The sequence below is a fragment of the Ovis aries genome, chromosome 3 (assembly GCF_016772045.2).
Source record: "Ovis aries strain OAR_USU_Benz2616 breed Rambouillet chromosome 3, ARS-UI_Ramb_v3.0, whole genome shotgun sequence".
Lineage (NCBI taxonomy): Eukaryota > Metazoa > Chordata > Mammalia > Artiodactyla > Bovidae > Ovis > Ovis aries.
In genome coordinates, this window is record NC_056056.1 from 116,286,208 (window position 1) to 116,306,642 (window position 20,435).

At 38.0% G+C, this 20,435-nt stretch overlaps 1 protein-coding gene across 1 annotated transcript in view; it reads left to right on the forward strand.

Moving 5' to 3' along the window:
- The window catches only part of OTOGL (otogelin like), a 172,538-nt gene that overhangs the window by 45,439 nt on the left and 106,664 nt on the right, over positions 1 to 20,435 (forward strand). Inside the window, exons 16-22 of the mRNA XM_060412481.1 lie at positions 660 to 837; positions 4,387 to 4,511; positions 7,697 to 7,906; positions 11,050 to 11,215; positions 11,992 to 12,066; positions 14,644 to 14,696; positions 16,530 to 16,692. Coding sequence (XP_060268464.1) covers positions 660 to 837; positions 4,387 to 4,511; positions 7,697 to 7,906; positions 11,050 to 11,215; positions 11,992 to 12,066; positions 14,644 to 14,696; positions 16,530 to 16,692 — 970 coding nt within the window. The remainder of the gene's footprint in view (positions 1 to 659; positions 838 to 4,386; positions 4,512 to 7,696; positions 7,907 to 11,049; positions 11,216 to 11,991; positions 12,067 to 14,643; positions 14,697 to 16,529; positions 16,693 to 20,435) is intronic.

Below are 20,435 nucleotides of genomic sequence, written 5' to 3' on the forward strand. Positions count from 1 at the left end.
GTATATTAACGCATATATATGGAATTTAGAAAGATGGTAACAATGACCCTATGTGTGAGACAGCAAAAGAGACACAGATGTAAAGAAAAGACTTTTGGACTCTGTGGGAGAGGGCGAGGGTGGGATGATTTGAGAGAATAGCATTGAAACATGTATATTATCATATGTGAAACAGATTGCCAGTCCAGGTTCGATGTCTGAGACAGGGTGCTCAGGGCCGGTGCCCTGGGATGACCCTGAGGGATGGGATGGGGAGGGAGGTGGGAGGGGGTTTCAGGATGGGGGACACATGTACACCCATGGCTGATTCATGTCAACGTATGGCAAAAACCACTATAATATTATAAAGTAATTAGCCTCCAATTAAAATACATAAATTTTAAAAAGTCTGACTATCTACCCTCACCTCATATGAAATGCTTGCCAACTGAAATTACATGGAAACCTGACATTCTGTTAAAAATATCTGCTCCTCCAGAAAGAAGGACAGAAGGGAAATGGAAGAAAAGAAAGCAAGCACAGGGTGGCAAAAATTGGCCCTGGGGGGCAGAGAGCTGGGAAGAAGTCTTTTGGAAGCAGATCCCTGATGTTGCACATTAGCATTTCAGAGCATTGCCTGTGAATCTCAGAGCTGATTTATGTATGTTCTTTTCCTGCAGGAATTGTTGAAATTCAGACTCTGTCATCCTTATTTATTCTTCTAAAAACCACATTTGGTTTAAAGATTCTGTTCGCTGTAGATGGGGAAAGAATTTATATTCAGCTAACTAGTACGTGGAAAAGAAGAACATTAGGTCTGTGTGGCACATTTAACGGGAACATAAGGGATGATTTTCTGTAAGTATGATCTCTGAACATGATGTGATGACTAGTAACTTAGAGGATATAAATTCTTACATTAAAAATGTTTACTTAACTAATAACAGCTTAGTCATCATCGCTGTTCCAAGAGCTTGACATGGATTATCATGTTTAAATATTGTAGGAATCCCCTGATTAGTAACTCTGGTTTATAGATAAAGAAGCTAACTGAAACACCAAAGTGACAAATAGATAGCTCAAAATCACTTACCTCAAATACAGTGGAGCTGACTGAATTTAGTTAGCAAGACTCAGAGCCTGAGGGCTACCCATGGAATAACTTCCCACAATTCTCTCTCTGTCACCTGTCAAGCTTAACAGTATTTTGTTTTTTAAACACTGCTGCCTTAAAAAAAAACCTTAATATCATTTGATATGAATGACAGTAAATTATACTTTTAATAATATTGATATCACTTGGTAGGAGTGATATCTCTAAAGCAACATTGTGGCATCTAAGTTAATTGGATTTTGTCATAGTTGGTGTTTTATTACGGAAAAAAAGCAATAAAATACATTTATATCCCTTGTATTGACAAAGCACTTTCATCTACGTGTAGAAAAGCCCAGAGTATAGCTTAATATAAATGCTTTGCACACCTGCTATTGTGCTAAGCACTGTGGGAAAGTTAAGGTACGAACGTGTGGTCCCCATTCTCAAGGAGCTGATGCTGCAGACTGGAGGGGACAGCTATCTTTAAGAAGTAATTTATTCAGAACATCCCTGGTGGTCCAGTGGTTAAGGCTTTGCCTTCCAGTGCAGGGGGTGTGGGTTTGATCCTAAAAGTGGGAGCTAATGTGCCGCATCCTCATGGCCGAAAAAACCAAAACACAAACCAGAAGCAGTATCGTAACAAATTCAACAAAGACTTTAAAAAGGTCCAGGTAAAAAGAGATCTTTAAAAAAGAAACAATTTGTTCTAGGCAAGGTATTAATCATGCATGCACTCACGCACACACATACAAACACATAAATCCTGAGGTAATTTCAAAAAGTTGTGTTGACCTGTGTGGTCGTGGCTAGTAGCACAGCAGAATTTTAAGTAGGCGAGTGTGGATTGGGTAGGCAGGGAGCATTTCCCGAAGGAGCCATTTTCCAAATGCCATTTTTAAAAAAGCACTTCTGCATATTCTTCCTGCTTTGGGTGCTTTTCCCTTCCTAATCTTCCTCCTTAACTCCTATTTATTTTTTCAAACCAACATAGTCATTATTTGCTTCAAAAAGGGAGTTTATATCCCACCAAAGTTCATTTTGGCTCTGTTATCTATGAACATCTATCATTGATTTGTCTGATTTCCACTTAAAACTGCAAGAGCTTTGAGAATAAAGACCACATCCTTCTGTTCTTCTTAACTAGCATAGAACCTTATATGCCCTAGACACTTGAGCTGAATAGAGATAGGACCTTTGATATAGTACCAAGAAGAAAAATTGCATCAGCAAAGAGAACGGGCTTTAAAATTTTTTAATTTCAAAAGAGAGCTTCTTTTATGTTTTCTCATGTGTAATTTATTTGCTTTTAGGTCATTTAGGTTTTTGTTTCATTTATAGGTAGGTCAGAATATTGATATCTTTATCACATTTGTGAAACAGAAATATATTAAGTGACTTGGTTAAGATGTACAGAAGTGGCATTAAGCTTTCTTTCTCTTCCTGTTTGTCAGAATGGGTTAATAGTCAATGTTTAACAGATGGTAGATATGTCTGCCTCTTTCTAAGGCACCATGTATAAACATTCAGGCCTGATAACAGTGATGGATAATATTTCAGAGATAATTTTCAAACATTGTTTAGCTTTCCAGCATAAGCAGTTAAAATTCCTTGCATCACAAAAGTTAATGTGAATCTGCAAACATAATGGAATGTAAAATATTAATTGCTTGAAAGTTTATTTTGTATGCCTTGTTTTAGTAAGTTAACCACAGTGAACTGAAAGGCTATTTTGTAAAATGAAATGCCATAGATAGATGGGTTTACATTTTAGCTCCTATTTTTTGGTATTTATTATTTTAAGTGAAATAAAAGAGCCAAGCTCTGAGTCAGTTCCTCCTGGGAACCCTGAGTACACCATCACCTTGACCAGTTATTTTATTGTGCTTTGTAGGGTGGAGAGGGATGGAGAGGCAAAGGAGGAGAAGACCTAGTTCAGGTTATGCAATTTCTGTGAGTCTTTGAGTTCTTGTTGGAGCAAAATGAGATCTTGGATTGGGTGTTTGTTATAATTCTATATAGTTTAGAATAGTTTCATTTTGAGGGATAGGAGAAAGAAGGAATGTGAAGTCGCTCAGTCATGTCTGACTCTTTGTGACCTCTTGGACTGTAGCCTATGAGGCTCCTCCATCCATGGATTTTTCCAGGCAAGAGTACTGGAGTGGGTTGCTACTTCCTTCTCCAAAGGATCTTCCCCACCCAGGGATCCAACCCCGTCTCCTGCATTGCAAGCAGATGCTTTTACCATCTGAGCCACGAGGCTCAGAAGGAAAGAAGGAAAGAATCGATATAAGGAATGCGGATTGTGGAATGGCCTGTGTGCCTCCCTTTTCTTCTCCTGCCTCAGTCCCTGTGGTGAGAAGCTCTGTATAGCTTTGTAATGGTGATTGAAATAAATGGTAAGCAAAGTAGTTATGCTTACTAAGACACTAAAAGGGCCAGGATAAATGCTGGTCTACTGATTGGCCATGCTTTAGCAATTAATGCAGTTATGGCTTGCATTAGTAAAGTTTTGCTTGGTCAGATCTTCCTACAGGAAACCTAGTCCAACCTGATTCTCTAAGTGGTTCTGACAGTGTTTGACGCAGTTCCAGTAGGGATTGTCTCTCAGTATCTAGCATCTGAAGAGTTAATAAATCTTGAAGACCACTGGAGGGGGTGTTTTAGTGTCAGACTCTTAAACATCATTGTGGTTTATAAGCCTGAAGGGTATTTCTATTCCATGTTGGTTTGTTGAGTAAACTTGGATGTAGAGTGACTCTTATACCATTTCTCTTCAATTTTCATTTGGTTTGTTTGCCCAACTTCACAATGGAACCTCAGTATTTCAGGCCTCATAATGAAAACTGAAGTATCCCAGAAGTATAGACTATATATCGTTTAGGATATTTGTCTTTACCTTGAAAAGAATCATGTGAGCTCCCTACCTCTACCTCCCAAAACACATTGATGTTTTGGTTGTTTGCATTTTCATTAAATTGGTATGAATTACATTTGAATCTCCACTCTGACACTGAGTGTCACCAGCTGAGTGAACGTTAATATTTCTCTAAGCTTCTGCTTTTCCTTCTCTCTCAAGTGGGGATAAAGGTGTTTTCTTCACAAGGCTTATTGAAGTGATTATTAAATAAAATCATATATGTCCAAGATTTGACATGGTGTAACAGGAAGCTAAAACCATGTATATTTAAAAATGTAATAAAACATTTCAAACTCTAAGATATTCTTGTAGATTAAAAGAGTAGTATTCAATATTTGAAGACTCTGAAGGAAGGAAATAAATGGGAGAGACTAAGAGAAGATTTGCTTTCTAGTTCTCCATCAGGCATGATAGAAGGTACCCCACAACTTCATGCAAATGCATGGAGAGTTTCTTCTACTTGTTTTGCACCTGTTCATGTTCCTGTGGTGGACCCCTGCAACATTAATCAACAAAACAGTAAGTCTTTCTGCATTTAAACCTAGGAAAACTTCTCTTTATTACTGTAATTTTATAAAATTAGTGATTTTAAATTCTCATTTTCTTCATTATGATAAATCAATGCCATTCCTTATGTATTTTTGTTTAATACATATGCCTCTTTATGTAATCTAGGTTACTTTAAAAAATAACTCCAGAAAATGACTATTTCATTTATTATTCTGCATTCATAAATTTCCTTGTTTTAGGTGCTCAGAAATCCCTCAGTTGTCCTAAAATGTGAGCTAGCATTTTGTATATTTCAGATTCTTTAAGTGCTAAAGAAAAATCTCTGGAGTATTATAATGCTCGAATAATCTTGGGATGTTCAGCTTTGGTGCCGCAGCATGACAGTGCATGTGAATTCCTCTCTTTATTACTGTCACATGATGAGTTCCTGCTCACAGAACATATTATTGCTTCATAAGCAGGAAGCCAGTGATCCAGAAAAGCTTCGGGCCATCAGGTGTGCAATGGTTTGAGATGCTCACACTCCAGAGTTTCCGTTTACAGTGATAGTGCAACTCACATGCCAATAATTTGGGGCTGTACTTTTTTTTTTTTTTACTAAAGTCACAGCAGACGATGGGAAAGGCTACTTTACTATTCAAGAAAATAAGGCACTTTTTTTTTTGGTAAAATCACTTTGTGAAAAAAGTTGATGTGCATGCTTAAATAGACATTTTTATAATTTAATATTGTTCCTTTAATTATTTTGGCTAGCTTACTGTTATTTTGTGGTGGTTGTTCGGAGGGATTCTGTTTATTGTTCTGCGGTCCTTACTATTAACTTGAGGCTTTAGTGTCCTGGAAAGAACATAAGATAATCTTGATTTTGTGTGTGTGTGGTGGGGGTGGTGCTCAGTCATGTCCAACTCTTGGCGATCCCATGGACTGTAGCCTGCAGAGCTCCTCAGTCCATGGAATTTTTCCAGGCAAGAATACTGGAATGGTTTGCCATTTCCTACTCCAGGAATCTTCTTTTACTACTGGCTTTTTATCTAGCTCAACTTCTAAACTTATTTTTGTTAACATCTTGGGTCATTTTTCCTATCTATAGTAAGAGGAATAGACCAGAGTCTTTTGCTTTCTATGATTTAATGCTTTTAACCTCGTTTCCATTTAACAACACTTTCCTTCCCATTCTCTCAACTTTTTACTAGTCCTTCTCATTTCATTTTTCTTGCTCAGTTTGTCTCTAAATTTTTCAGTTCCTTCCTTGATATTTTGATAAAATATTTTTAATGTTATTAGTATGTATCTTTTATTTATTTATTTATTAAGCTTATCTTTTATTCCATTACTATGTTGCATTACTAACCTGTCATTCATAGGATAAACCTTATTTAGTGATGATGGATTAGCATCATCATTAGCATTTTTATGTATTACTAGATTGCTATTATTTTGTTGAAGATATTTTACTTATATTATAGATATTTGTTTATATTTTTCTTTTCGGTGTCTGTAAGATTTGTGGTATCAGGGTTATGCTAATCTAAAATTAAGTGGCCAGCATGTTTGATTGAAATTTTGATTGAATTTACTGATGAAGCTACTTAGACTTTGATTGAATGTTTGATTGAATTTACCAGTGAAGCTATCTAGACTTCATTTTCTTCATTAAATTATTTTTGATCTCTTGAAAAAAAAACAGCATGTAAAAGTTGGAGTAGAGTCCAGTTGATGAATTCAGTTTTTCTCTAGTTGTTTCTTTAATGACTACCTTTATTACCTGTTACTTTGTTACATATATTTATTTATCACTTTTGTCCCCATATCATATGTCTTCTATGACTTATATGTTTTAGATATTATTTTTCTTCATGTTTGCCTTGAACTGTTTTTTTTTTTAATTTCAAATAGGTAAATTCAAAAACATCCCAAGAAAGTAAAGTAAATAGACAAAAGTCAATTCTAATGTGTATTCTGAACGATATTTTTAAACAAGGATTTTCTGAGTCACCTTTTCACTTAATGTCAGTAGGAATATTTTTTGACCTACAAATCCTTAGAGCATATGATACAAGTCTTTGCTTGGAGATCCTGGTAATTGGAAGTGTGCATGCCAATAGTACACTGTTACATAGTCTAAATCATTTGTTTTCACATATTATGTGCTTAACAGTACAAAATACTCAGGTTACTACTCATAATTAGCATGTGTTTCCAATAATATATTTAAAATACTTCACAAAATACGTTCAGCATAATTCCTTAATAGTGAAAAAATTCTAAAACTCTAGCAGCTCATCTTGTCTCTCAAAGACAATGACAACTCCAAGACTGATTAATTTTTCTTCCATGAGGAAATCAATGCAATTGAGGTCCATTACGCCAAGAAATCACACTAGGCTTTTTTCGGAAAGAGGAAAGCTAGATTGTTTTGTCAAACTTGGTTACTCCCACTGAGAATTATATCAGATCAGTCTTTCTCAAGGGAAAAAGTCAACAAACTCAAGATCTGATTACACAGATCCCCTCAAAAGACTTGGTAGTGGTACCTCAGAGCAGTTAGCATATGCTCCATTATCAATTTCTATTAATTATTCATTTATTCACAGATTCATTTATCAAACAGTATTGAGCTCCTAATATTTACCAGACATTGAGCACTGTGCCTGTGTGGATATTGGATTCAATGATTATGTGGCATCCACCTCATTACCATTTACCTCAGAGACTCCACTGGGGTGAGATGATTCCCAGTCCTTCCTGGATAATATATCCCAGGGAGTTGCTGTAACATCCATAACCTGACACTACTTTTATTGTGTATGGTTGTCTGGAGATAAACCTTCTAATACTCGTCAGTTATTTATAGCAAAATTGGGGTGATTTCCCAGGATGATCTGCAGGCAATGGGGTAATTGAGGCCACTTCTATCAGTGAACCCTTCTGATACTCATGTTATTCAGGTATGACACAATGTCTTTTTTTGCTAAAAGAACATTAAATATGGAGTAAGTGCTGTTACCAATATTACTGAAAATACGCCCCCCTTCAAAATATAAGCTGAAGATACTGACTCTTTTTGAATGTGCAGTACAGTGCATTTCTAGGAAAGCAAGATGCCTTGGCTAGTGCTGGAATTCGATACTTAGGGCTATCTGATGCTAGCTAGACTAGTAAGTGAAGCGCTAATGGGGTTCTTTGTCTGTCAGTTGGATATGCAGCACACTGTGATGTCATCCACCAGGAGCTCTTTGCTCCTTGCCACACCTACGTTAGCCCTGGGCTCTACTATCAGCTGTGCCGCCACGATGCGTGCAAGTGTGGGAGCACCTGCCTGTGCAATGCTCTTGCCCACTACGCCTACCTCTGTGGCCAGCGTGGCATTCCCATCGGTTTCAGAGCTCAGATTTCATTCTGTGGTGAGTATGATGGCAGTGGCCCTGATGAAGATGATCAAATAGCACTTCAGAGATTTTTGCCTTTGTAATTACTTCTATTTTTTAATAAAAAGTCAACATTTGCTTAACTTATTTGAAATACTAATATAATGTGTCAACATGAAAAAAATGGGGGCTTACTTTATTTCTTAAAATTGGCGCTCTGTTACATAAGACAATAGCTTTTGACTATTTTTACCATAAGCAAAATTAGAGTGTAGCTATCCTGGCATCTCCTGTATTATGAGCAGATTTCTTCTCATCTAGAAGTTGGCAAATTAAACCCTTGGGCTTCCTGTATTTTGCAAATAAATTTTACTGCCCATATGTTTGCATATTTAGTTACAAGGGTAGAGCTGGGTAGTTGTAACAGAGTCAGTATGGCCTGAGAAATCGAAACTATTCACCATTTCAGTTCAGTTCAGCTGTTCAGTTGTGTCCGGCTCTTTGTGACCCCATGGACTGTAGGACGCCAGGCCTCCCTGTCCATCACCAATTCCCAGAGCTTGTTCAAACTCATGTCCATCGAGTTGGTGATGCCATCCAACTATTTCATCCTCTGTCATCCCCTTCTCCTCCCACCTTCAATCTTTCCCAGCATCAGGGTCTTTTCCAATGAGTCAGTTCTTGGCATCAGGTGGCCAAAGTATTGGAGTTTCAGCTTATCCTCATACCTTCCAATGAATATTCAGGACTGATTTCCTTTCAGATTGCCTGATTTGATCTCCTTGCAGTCCAAGGGACTCTCAAGAGTCTTTTCCAACACCACAGTTCAAAAGCATCAATTCTTTGGTGCTCAGCTTTTTTTTTATAGTCCAGCTCTCACATCCATACATGACTACTGGAAAAACCAAGGCTTTGACTAGCTGGACCTTTGTTGTCAAAGTAATGTCTCTGCTTTTTAATATGCTGTCTAGGTTTGTCATAGCTTTTCTTTCAAGGAGCAAGTGTCTTTTAAGTTCATGGCTGCAGTCACCATCTGTAGTGATTTTAGAGCCCAAGAAAATAAAGTCTGTCACTGCTTCCATTGTTTCTTCCATCTATATGCCATGAAGTGATGGGACCTGATGCCATTACCTTCATTTTCTGAATGTTGAGTTTTAAGCCAACTTTTTCATCTCCTCTTTCACCTTCATCAAGAGGCTCTTTTGTTCTTCTTCACTTGCTGCCATACGGTGGTGTAATCTGTTTATCTGAGGTTATTGATATTTCTCCTAGTAATCTTGATTCCAGCGTGTGCTTCATCCAGCCCAGCATTTCGAGTGATGCACTCTACATAGAAGTTAAATAAGCAGGGTGACAGTATACAGCCTTGATGTACTCCTTTTCCTATTTAGAACCAGTCTGTTGCTCTATGTCTGGTTCTAACTGTTGCTTCTTGACCTGCATACAGGTTTCTCAAAAGACAGGTAAGGTGGTCTGGTATTCCCTTCTCTTGAAGAATTTTCCATAGTTTGTTTTGATCCACACAGTCAAGGCTTTGGTGTAGTCAATAAAACAGAAGTAGATGTTTTTCTGAAAATCTCTTGCTTTTTTGATGAGCTAGCAGATGTTGGCAATTTGATCTCTGGTTCCTCTGCCTTATCTAAATCCAGCTTGAACATCTGGAAGTTCATGGTTCACATATTGTTGAAGCCTGGCTTGGAGGATTTTGAGCATTACTTTGCTAGCCTGTGAAATGAGTGCAATTGTGTGGTAGTCTGAGCATTCTTTGGTATTGCCTTTCTATGGGATTGGAATGAAAACTGCCCTTTTCCAGTCCTGTGGCCACTGCTGAGTTTTCCAGATTTGCTGGCATATTGGATGCAGCACTTTCACAGCATCATCTTTTAGGATTTGAAGTAACTCAACTAGAATTCCATCGCCTCCACTGGCTTTGTTCATCGTGACGCTTCCTAAGGCCCACTTGACTTTGCACTCCAGGATGTCTGGCTCTAGGTGAGTGATCGCACCATCATGGTTATCTGGGTCATGAAGATTTTTTTTTTTTGTATAGTTCTTCTGTATGTTCTTGCCACCTCTTCTTAATATCTTCTGCTTCTGTTAGGTTCAGACCATTTCTGTCCTTTATTGTGCCCATCTTTGTATGAAATGTTTCCTTGGTATCTTTAATTTTCTTAAAGAGCTCTCTAGTCTTTCCCATTCTATTGTTCCTCTATTTCTTTGCATTGATCACTGAGGAAGGCTTTCTTATCTCTCCTTGCTATTCTCTGGAACCATTTAGCTCATTCCAAAAAATGTTTGCTGACCTCTGCTGTAGTCCATCTTTTCAACTGAGTTCGATGATTTTCTTGGAGGTATCAGTTAAGAGCCTACCAGTTCCTTACCTTGAAAAGGACCAACTTTCATTTTCCATTTCCTTAAGAATTAAACATAAGGTCCAAAATCACTGCAACCCACCCTCGCTTTCTCTACTTCAAGTTTTGGATTTTTTTTCTCTCCTTACCGCTGTCATCCAAAGAAGTTACCTTCCACCCTCCCCCTCCCCCGCCCTTTTTTTTTTTTCTCTCACAAGAGCAGTTGTATAATTAACATTATTTCAGTTGTTTTACCCAGCATTTCTGAGGTGTCTGTGCAAGTGTGTTTTTAGAATATTTTAGTTTGCCTACTTTAATCAATTCAGTTTTTTTCTAAAAAGAAATTGGAAGGATTTAGCAAAAGATGCAGACATGATTTAATAGGCAAAAAAAACAGGATCTGTGAGCATAGATCAATGAAATCAAGTTTTGTGTTACTTGTAGATGACAAAGTTTACTTAGGGTTAAATAATGTCATAAAGAAGATGGTGCCAACATAGCAGTAAACAAGTTTAAAATGTGAGGACAGTAGGTTTATTTAGATGGATAAAGTACCTTAAGTATATTAAGAAAATTATAGCCCAGGCTGTTAAAGAATGTTATGAAATGTCACACTTAAATATAGTTCACATAGAAATTGTATTCTTCTTTGGTTAAACTTCTATTGAGGCAAAGAATTGCTTGCTTATTTATTTATGTTATAGCAGTCAGTCATGGTGTGGAAGACCTTCTGTTTTCATGATTGGTATCTGTCATGGGCTCATCTCCCAGCATACCGTGCTCTGGGCCCTGTGCTGTCTCTCTCAGTCGCTGCTTCTCCATCCTCAGGGGTGGTGTGTCAGAAAGGCATGATGTACCATCGCTGCTCCTCCTTCTGCCGCCGCTCCTGCATCTCCCTCTCCTCCCCAGAGCAGTGCGACGATGACTGCGCAGAAGGCTGCAACTGTCCCGAAGGCAAATACTATGAAGACACACTGAGCTTTTGCGTGCCCATGTACGTCCCAGAAATGGGTTGACAGCATCCAATTTTTAACCTTTTATCTCCCTTGCAGGGAAAAGGGGCTGTTATGCCTGTTTCTTTTCTCTCTCTCTCTCTCTCTCTTTTTTTTTTTTAATCTAATTGACTCAGAACCATAAATTTTTTCCACTATTAAATGTCACTTTTTCCATAAAATAAGTGGACATATATGCAAGGATCTCCTTGTGAGTTGTTTCTTTACTATTTCTTAATATCCTTACTCTTATGTATTTATTTGTTAACCCTGTACGTGCTCACAAATCGCTGCAGAAAGAGCTAAGGAATCTGATGAGTAATCCCGAAGTTCATTCCCATGTGCTTTTGCCGTATCAATAATAATAGCAAGGTTTATGTTTCTCTGTCATGTGGCAAATTGTAATGTCTCTCAGCATTCAGAAATTTCTCAAATCTCACATGACATAAAGACTTTGTCGTCTACATAGGGTTACATGATATATTGGTTGTCTTTCTCTGAAGTCCCTCCAGGGACATTTTTGTGACAGAGACAACATGAGTCTGTACTGTGATGAAAACAATACAGAGTATGAGTTTTGGGAAACAACATCCAAAGCTGTAGAAGATTTCACATTTGTTTAACAGAATTGCATGGAATTTTGTGCAGTAATGTCATTGCTAGGCTGTACCTTAAAAGTACCAATACAGCATGTGGTCTGCTTGAATTTCAGTGTTTTTTTTTTTTTTTCTTAAATATATCCTATTTTGTTAACTTAACCTTTTTCTTCCCCTTACAGATTTCACTGCCGGTGTCATTATAGAGGCAGTATTTACCAACCCGGAGAGCTCATCCCAACACCCTCAGGCTTATGGTAGATTTCAGTAATGGTGATTGTTCTTGACAAATAACATTGAGTGATGTAAATTCTTAACCAAATCCATAAATTGAAATGTGACATCCGTAATTTGAAAAATACAGATAACCTTTTAAACCATACGTATGACATTTATATATATGTAACCCAAATACATACATATATACATTAACCCACACACACACACACACACACACACACACACATTTCATTTCAACATGGAATGCCTAAGTCTTGCGCTCATAACTGCAGAAAAGAGCAGTGAGTTAAAGTGTCAGACAGTGAAATGGAATGCCTCTGATTAGTTCTCAATAGTTAAGGGTGAGATGGCTCTCACCTTAGTTCTCAAATAATAGTTAGGGGTGAGATAAATGGTCACATGTTGTAAGTTACTGAGGCGTTTTAGTTTTGTGGCTTATCCATTGGCTCAGAAAATGCAATTTCAAATTGGAATTCACCATGTCACCCTCTGGAGTCAGAATACTGCCTCCCAAAGGACAGCCATTCTAGTGAGAAAATGCTTATTCATAAGAAAACACTCCTTCGAGTTGTAACCTGTTAAAAATGCAGACATGTCCATGCAGCAGTCCTCATAGATCTATATCCAACTCCTAACCTCCTTTTAGTTGCACCATAGGCACCCACAGATAAGAACAGACGTAAGAGGATAGTAATAATGACCATTGCAATAATCATATCTGTCCTTTCCTGTGCGCTTTCTGTAGTCCTGGTATCATTCTAGGAGTTTTACATCTATTAAAACACCCATCACTGTAACCCTAAGAGGCAGGTACAGTTGCTACAGCCCCCGTGTACAGGTGAGGAAATGAGGCACAGACAGTTAAGCACCTTGGTAACGAAGCCAGGATTCATTCCTGGACAGCCTGGCTCTGCAGTGCTTGCTCTGTTGTCTGCTTTGCTTTGCAGCTTATTTTGTATCCGTGGCAGAATATTGTTTATGCACAATTTGTATTTACTGTTATGTGCATCTCCCTTCCTTTCCCTCAATCGAGATGCAGAGGCAACCAGCTCTTGGCTCTATCTACAGTAGGTTGTACTATTACCATAGTCTCCCAAGCCATAAATCTGGGAGCTGTCTTTGACTCTTTCTTCCTCTTCAACACCCCTACCCAGTATACTGCCAATGACTTTAGATTTTATTTTCTCCATACAGTTGAAATCCATTTCCTCCTTTCTGTCACCTCTGTCTTAGCAATGTCTCTCAGCCTCTTCCCTGGACATTTCTACTTGATCTTCTTGTCTTTAGTTTCGTCTCCTTCCATGCTACCAAGATGTTATATTGCTCTTCTATTAGGACAGCCAGCTTCTATTAGGACACTAAGACTTTATCCCTGAAGTGAGTCACTAAAGACCTTAAACTCAATTATGTTTAAGTAAACTTGGCAAAAACAAAGGAACCTTCCCACCTCAGTGAGAAAGAAATTCCATTTGTCTCACGGTCTCATTTACCATTCCTCTTAAAAAGCCCGTGTCCCAGAATCAGTATGATATGAAAGGCCTGGTTCTGTGACCTGAGATCCCTGTGTCTCGGTTCCTCTCTGCCATTCGCAGTGTGAGTCATATTTCTGAGGGTCATCCTAGGGTTAGACGAGGAAGAAGCATATTTTTTGTATGGCACGGCCCTTCTCTGTTAGTCAGCTTCTTCATCTGGGCTCAAATATAGAAAATACGATCTAGTCCAGAGCTGGAAGCAAAACTGTTTATGTTGGGCTTATTGAGAATTGGTGTAAAAATCTTTCCTTACCATGATAAATCCTTAAGGGATTTTCACAATTCATATTGCCTGAATTTGGTTTTTGCCTTATGCCCTGACTTTGGAACTCAGGTTGTAAGATGTGACTCCACTGTCTCTTCCACGCTGCTGCCAGAATGACTTTCCTAGAATTCAAACCAACGATATCACATCTCTGTTTAAGGTCTTTAGTGACTCACTTCAGGGATAAAGTCTTAGTGTTCTAATAGAAGCTGGCTTTTGACACTTTGCTGTAGGCCTGTTCGGTTACGTCCCACATGGCACTCTGTTGCATAGAAAGCTGTTCCACCCCTATGTGACTTTTTACTACATCTTCACTCAGTGTGACAACATTCCTACCTTATCTATATTGTAACCTCCATACTGTCTTCAAAATTTTGCAGACTTTATCTTCTTTGACTGCCCTAATGTCAATTGCTAACAGATTTTGAAACATTGTTACGTGCTTTACTTGTGCTAATATATCTTAAAAATTTGTATGTTTCATGTCACACTGGCTTAATTATTTATTTGTATGTCTTTCTCTCCTACTGGAACATAGTAAGCACTTGGGTAAAGACTAAGAATTTTGGTCTTTGAATTCTCCATGCTAATCATAGTGCCTCACACATATACCAGTGTTTGATAAAAATGTGTTGAACTGAAATAGCTCTCTTCAAATCAGTTCTAAACCAATAACTTATTTATAAAAACTACTGGGAAAAAATCTTTTTTGTCAATTCTTGCATGTTATATTGTTTTTTAAACAGAAAAGTCTTGAGGATTATTTCATGAATTAACTATCTGTTTACTTCTACTAGCCAGTGTTCAAATGGGACTGTGAAATGTGATGAATTAGCAACGCCCTCTACTGGTAAGATGTAGATATATGTTTTCCTTAGAGAGGATGCTCTAGTACTGTCCCTACTCTTAGGGCAGAAGTTATGAATTCATCACAGCCCTCCTTGCCAATGCACATGGAGGAATAGCCTTAGGAATGCTTTTCTACATGGTGCTCTGGTGCTTCCTAACTTTTTCGCCTCCAGAATTATAATATTTGTTGGACAATGTTGGGTGAACATGTAAGGCTGCTTAGGGCAGAGCTGATCAACCCAGGGAGGCTGCCTGATGCTCCCCATCCCAGCACCACCTCAGGTCTGCCAAACGCTTTAGGGATATGTATCCAGGCACCTGTTGGAAGTCACTTGTGTAACAGCAGTTGGGAAACCCTACTCCAGATCAGCAATTCTTAGATTCCGAAAGTACACATAAAAAACCTAGGGATCTTGTTAAAATATTGATTCTGATTCAGTAGGTCAGGGTGATGCCTGCAACATTTCTGTTGATGGTCAAAGTGATGCTAATGATACCAGGTTCAGGGCTACATTTTAAGTAGCAAAGCTTTAGGACTAGCCATCAGTTAACAATGGTATGTAAAGTGACAACTGCTGTCTCTTTTGAAAATGTCACATTATGATTGCATATCATTCCTGAAGATCATATATATAGGAGACCCTTTATATTATTTATTTTTCACCACACAGAAAGCCTCAAATTTATGGTCACTGTGGAGAAATTCTAGGCAAATACTAAACAAAGGTACCTTCTGTTGATTTCAATGGGTAGCAAGAGTGTAGGCTGATAAAACCAATTGTGAGCTATTGCTTTCTTATTTATTTGCACAGTTATAAATTTTCTAAATTAGCTTTGAATTAATTATATGCCCTTGATTCAGTGTATCAGGATTCAGGCTGTCTAGGGCTTATTTACAGGGTATGTTCATGGACTGCACACATTTGGAAGCTGCTGGGCCCTCCCCGCCTTGACTCATTTGCATTGGGTGGTTCAGTACTGAGGAAAAGGAAGCCCAGGTGGCCAGGCTTCTCGCAGAGGAATCCCCAAGTTTCCTTTTGACCCCACAGAAGAGGTGGTAATCCCTCGGAACTCAAAAGCTTTCTGGAGCAACATGTAGCCCCTATAATTATGCCCATTTTCTGCACTTCCTCATTATAGTGAAAGGAGTTAGTTGCTCAGTCATGTCTGACTCTCAGTGGCCCCATGGACTGTAGCCTGCCAGGCTCCTCTGTCCATGGAATTCTCTAGGTAAGAATACTGGATAGAATACAAAGGGGTAGCCATGCCTCCTCCAGGGGATCTTGAGACCTAGGGACCCCAGGTTCGATCCCGGGCTCCCTGGGCCTCCTGCACTGCAGGCAGATCCTTTACTGTCTGAGCCACCAGGAAGGAGTAACATGAATGGTGACTCAGGGATGAAGCAAGATCTAAAAGTATCACGTGTTTGTTGTAAACACATAGCTTTGTAACAGTTTAGACTTATGGTACTGTCAGTCTTCAAAAAACGATAATGTTTGTTTAGATTAATCACAATACCCTATTTCTTGATTTCAGGAAGGTATATACTAGTTGTTTAGTTGTTTTCTTATGGAAGGCAGCTAAAGTTTTCAAACTCAAAATAGATTTTGGAAATTTAGGTGATTAAAGGAAATCTGGCTAGAGAATAGTTTAAGCTCATGAATCAAACATCACAGAGTAAAATCAGTTATTACTGGGGTCATCAGTAATTACTGGTAAAATATACTGTGTTCTATAGTTAATTGTGTTTTAATGACAAACGCATGTAAATATGATTGTGTATATGGAGCAAATACAAAGTTAAGCATATTTTCTCTGTGCCTTGTTCCTGAAGTTCACATCTGCCCTGAGGGAAAACAGTATTTCGACTGTAGGTTTCCTGACCCTGAATTACCAGCTGGTGGCATAAACTGTGAAACTACATGTGCGAATTTGGCTATGAACTTCACTTGCGCCCCATCGTCACCCTGCATAAGTGGCTGTGTTTGTGCTCCAGGGTAAGCACATTATTTTCCTTGATAATACAGAATGTTTAGGATTTTTTATAAAACACAAGAGCACTTAGAACATTGTTTATAGAAATAGCTAAAATTGTGCTCTGATTTGTGGTTAACTCTGAACTGGTAACTAGATTACTGCTGTAGGTATTTGTCTATGCTTATGGGACATATCACATATGTGTGAGATTCATGCCGCATAGAACACATGACTAAATAATGTCACAATATGTTATGTACATGATATAATTAAAGTAATGCAGTGAATTGAGGGGAGCACTCATTTCAGGATGGACTTAGCATTTATCCCCGATCCAGCTGTGATTTTGGGAAAATGACAGTGAGCCACTTTGCATTCAAAATACTTGAACTACATTTCTTTTGTATATTCTTTTTTAAAAATTAATTAATTAATTAATTTTAATTGGAGGCTAATTACTTTACAATATTGTAGTGGTTTTTGCCATACATTGACATGAATCAGCCATGGGTGTACATGTGCCCCCCCATCCGGAACCCCCATCTCACCTCCCCCCCCCATCCCATCCCTCAGGGTTGTCCCAGTGCACCAGCTTTGAGTGCTCTGTTTCATGCATCCAACTTGGACTGGCCATCTGTTTCACATATGGTAATATACATGTTTCAATGCTATTCTCTCAAATCATCCCACCCTTGCCTTTTAGCATGGAGTCCAAAAGTCTGTTCTTTATATCTGTATCTCTTTTGCTGTCTCACATATTGGGTCATCATTACCATCTTTCTAAATTCCATATATATGCATTAATATACTGTATTGATGTTTTTCTTTCTGACTTACTTCACTCTATATAATAGGCTCTAGTTTCATCCAACTCATTAGAACTGATTCAAATGTGTTCTTTTTAATAGCCAAGTAATATTCCATAATGTATATGTACCACAGCTTTCTTACCCATTTGTCTGCTGATGGACATCTAGGTTGCTTCCATGTCCTGGCTATTATAAGCAGTGCTGCGATGAACACTGACATATACGTGTCTCTTTCAATTCTAGTTTCCTTGGTGTGTGTGTCCAGCAGTGGGATTGCCAGGTCATATGGCAGTTCTATTCCAGTTTTATTAAGGAATCTCCACAATGTTCTCCATAGTGGCTGTCCTAGTTTGCATTCCCACCAACAGTGTAAGAGGGTTCCCTTTTCTCCACACCCTCTCCAACATTTGTTGCTTGTAGACTTTTTGATAGCAGCCATTCTGACTGGTGTGAGATGGTACCTCATTGTGGTTTTGATTTGCATGTCTCTGATAATGAGTGATGTTGAGCATCTTTTCATGGGTTTGTTAGCCATCTGTATGTCTTCTTTGGAGAAATGTCTGTTTAGTTATTTGGCCCATTTTTTTAATTGGGTCATTTATTTTTCTGGTATTGAGCTGCATGAGCTGCTTGTATGTTTTTGAGATAATTCTATGTCAGTTGCTTCATTTGCTATTATTTTCTCCCATTCTGAAAGCTATCCTTTTCACCTTGCTTATAGTTTCCTTCATTGTGCAAAAGCTTTTAAGTTTAATCAGGTCCCATTTGTTTATTTTTGCTTCTATTTCCATTACTCTGGGAGGTGGATCATAGAGGATCCTGCTGTGATTTATGTTTTGCCTATGCTTTCCTCTAGGAGTTTTATAGTTTCTGGTCTTACATTTAGATCTTTAATCCATTTTGAGTTTATTTTTGTATATAGTGTTAGAAAGTGTTCTAGTTTACATGTGGTTGACCAGTTTTCCCAGCACCACTTCTTAAAGAGATTGTCTTTTATCCACTGTATATTCTTGCCTGATTTGTCAAAGATGAGGTGTCAATAGGTGCATGGATTTATCTCTGGGCTTTCTGTTTTGTTCCATTGATCTATATTTTTGTCTTTGTGCCAGTACCATACTGTCTTGATGACTATAGCTTTGTAATATAGTCTGAAGTCAGGCAGATTGATTCCTCCAGTTCCATTGTTCTTTCTCAAGATTGCTTTAGCTATTCAAGGTTTTTTGTATGTCCACATAAATTGTGAAGTTATTTGTTCTAGTTCTCTGAAAAATACCATTGGAAGCTTGATAGGGATTGCATTGAATCTATAGATTGCTTTGGGTATTATACTCATTTTCACTATATTGCTTCTTCTGATTCATGAACATGGTATATTTCTCCATCTACCTGTGTCATCTTTAATTTCTTTCATCAGTGTTTTATGGTTTTCTATATATAGGTTTTTTTTGTTTCTTTAGGTAGATTTATTCCTAAATATTTTATTCTTTTTGTCTCAATGGTGAATGGAATTGTTTCCTTAATTTCTCTTTCTGTTTTCTCATTGTTAGTGTATAGGAATGCAAGGGATTTCTGTGTATTAATTTTATATCCTGCAGCTTTACTATATTCATTGATTAGGTCTAGTAATTTTCTGGTGGTGTCTTTAGGGTTTTCTGGCCACCTCATGTGAATCGTTGACTCATTGGAAAAGATCCTGATGCTGGGAGGGATTGGGGGCAGGAGGAGAAGGGGATGACAGAGGATGAGATGGCTGGATGGCACCATCGCCTTGATGCACATGAGTCTGGGTGAACTCCGGGAGTTGGTGATGGACAGGGAGGCCTGGTGTGCTGTGATTCATAGGGTCGCAAAGAGTCGGACACGACTGATCGACTGAACTGAACTGAACTGATGTAGAGGATAATGTCATTTGCAAACAATGAGAGTTTTACTTCTTTGTTTCCAATCTGGATTCCTTTTATTTCTTTTTTTTCCCTCTGATTGCTGTGGCTAAAACTTCTAAAACTATGTTGAATAGTAGTGGTGAGAGTGGACACCCTTGTCTTTTTCCTGACTTTAGGGGAAATGCTTTCAATTTTTCACCATTGAGGATAATGCTTGCTGTTGGTTTGTCATATATGGCTTTTATTATGTTGAGGTCTGTTCTTTCTATTCCTGCTTTCTGGAGGATTTTTTGTTGTTGTTTTTTCTTTTAATCACAAATGGATGTTGAATTTTGTAAAAGGCTTTTGCTGCATCTATTGAGATAATCACATTGTTTTTATCTTTCAATTTGTTAATGTGGTGTATCACATTGATTGATTTGTGAATATTGAAGAATCCTTGCATCCCTGGGATAAACCCACTTAATCATGATGCATGATCTTTTTAATATGTTGTTGGATTATGTTTACTAGAATTTTGTTGAGGGTTTTTGCATCTATGTTCATTAGTGATATTGGCCTGTAGTTTTTTTTGTGTGTGTGTGTGGCATCTTTGTCTGGTTTTGGTATTAGGGTGATGGTGGCCTCATAGAATGAGTTGGGAGTTTACCTTCCTCTGCAATTTTCTGGAAGAGTTTGAGTAGGATATGTGTTAGCTCTTCTCTAAATTTTTGGTAGAATTCACCTGTGAAGCCATCTGGTCCTGGACTTTTTATTACAGTTTTGATTTCCATGCCTATGAAGGGTCTGTTAAGATTTTCTATTTCTTCTTGGTTCAGTTTTAGAAGGTTATACTTTTCTAAGAATTCATCCATTTATTCCAAGTTGTACATTTTATTGTCATATAGTTGCTGATAGCAGTCTCTTATGATCTTTTGTATTTCTGTGTTGTCTGCTGTGGTTTCTCCATTTTCATTTTCAATTTTATTGAATTGATCCCCCCTCCTTTTATTTTAATGAGTAAGGCTAATGGTTTGTCTATTTTATTTATCTTCTCAAAGAAGCAGCTTTTAGTTTTGTTGATTTTTGCTG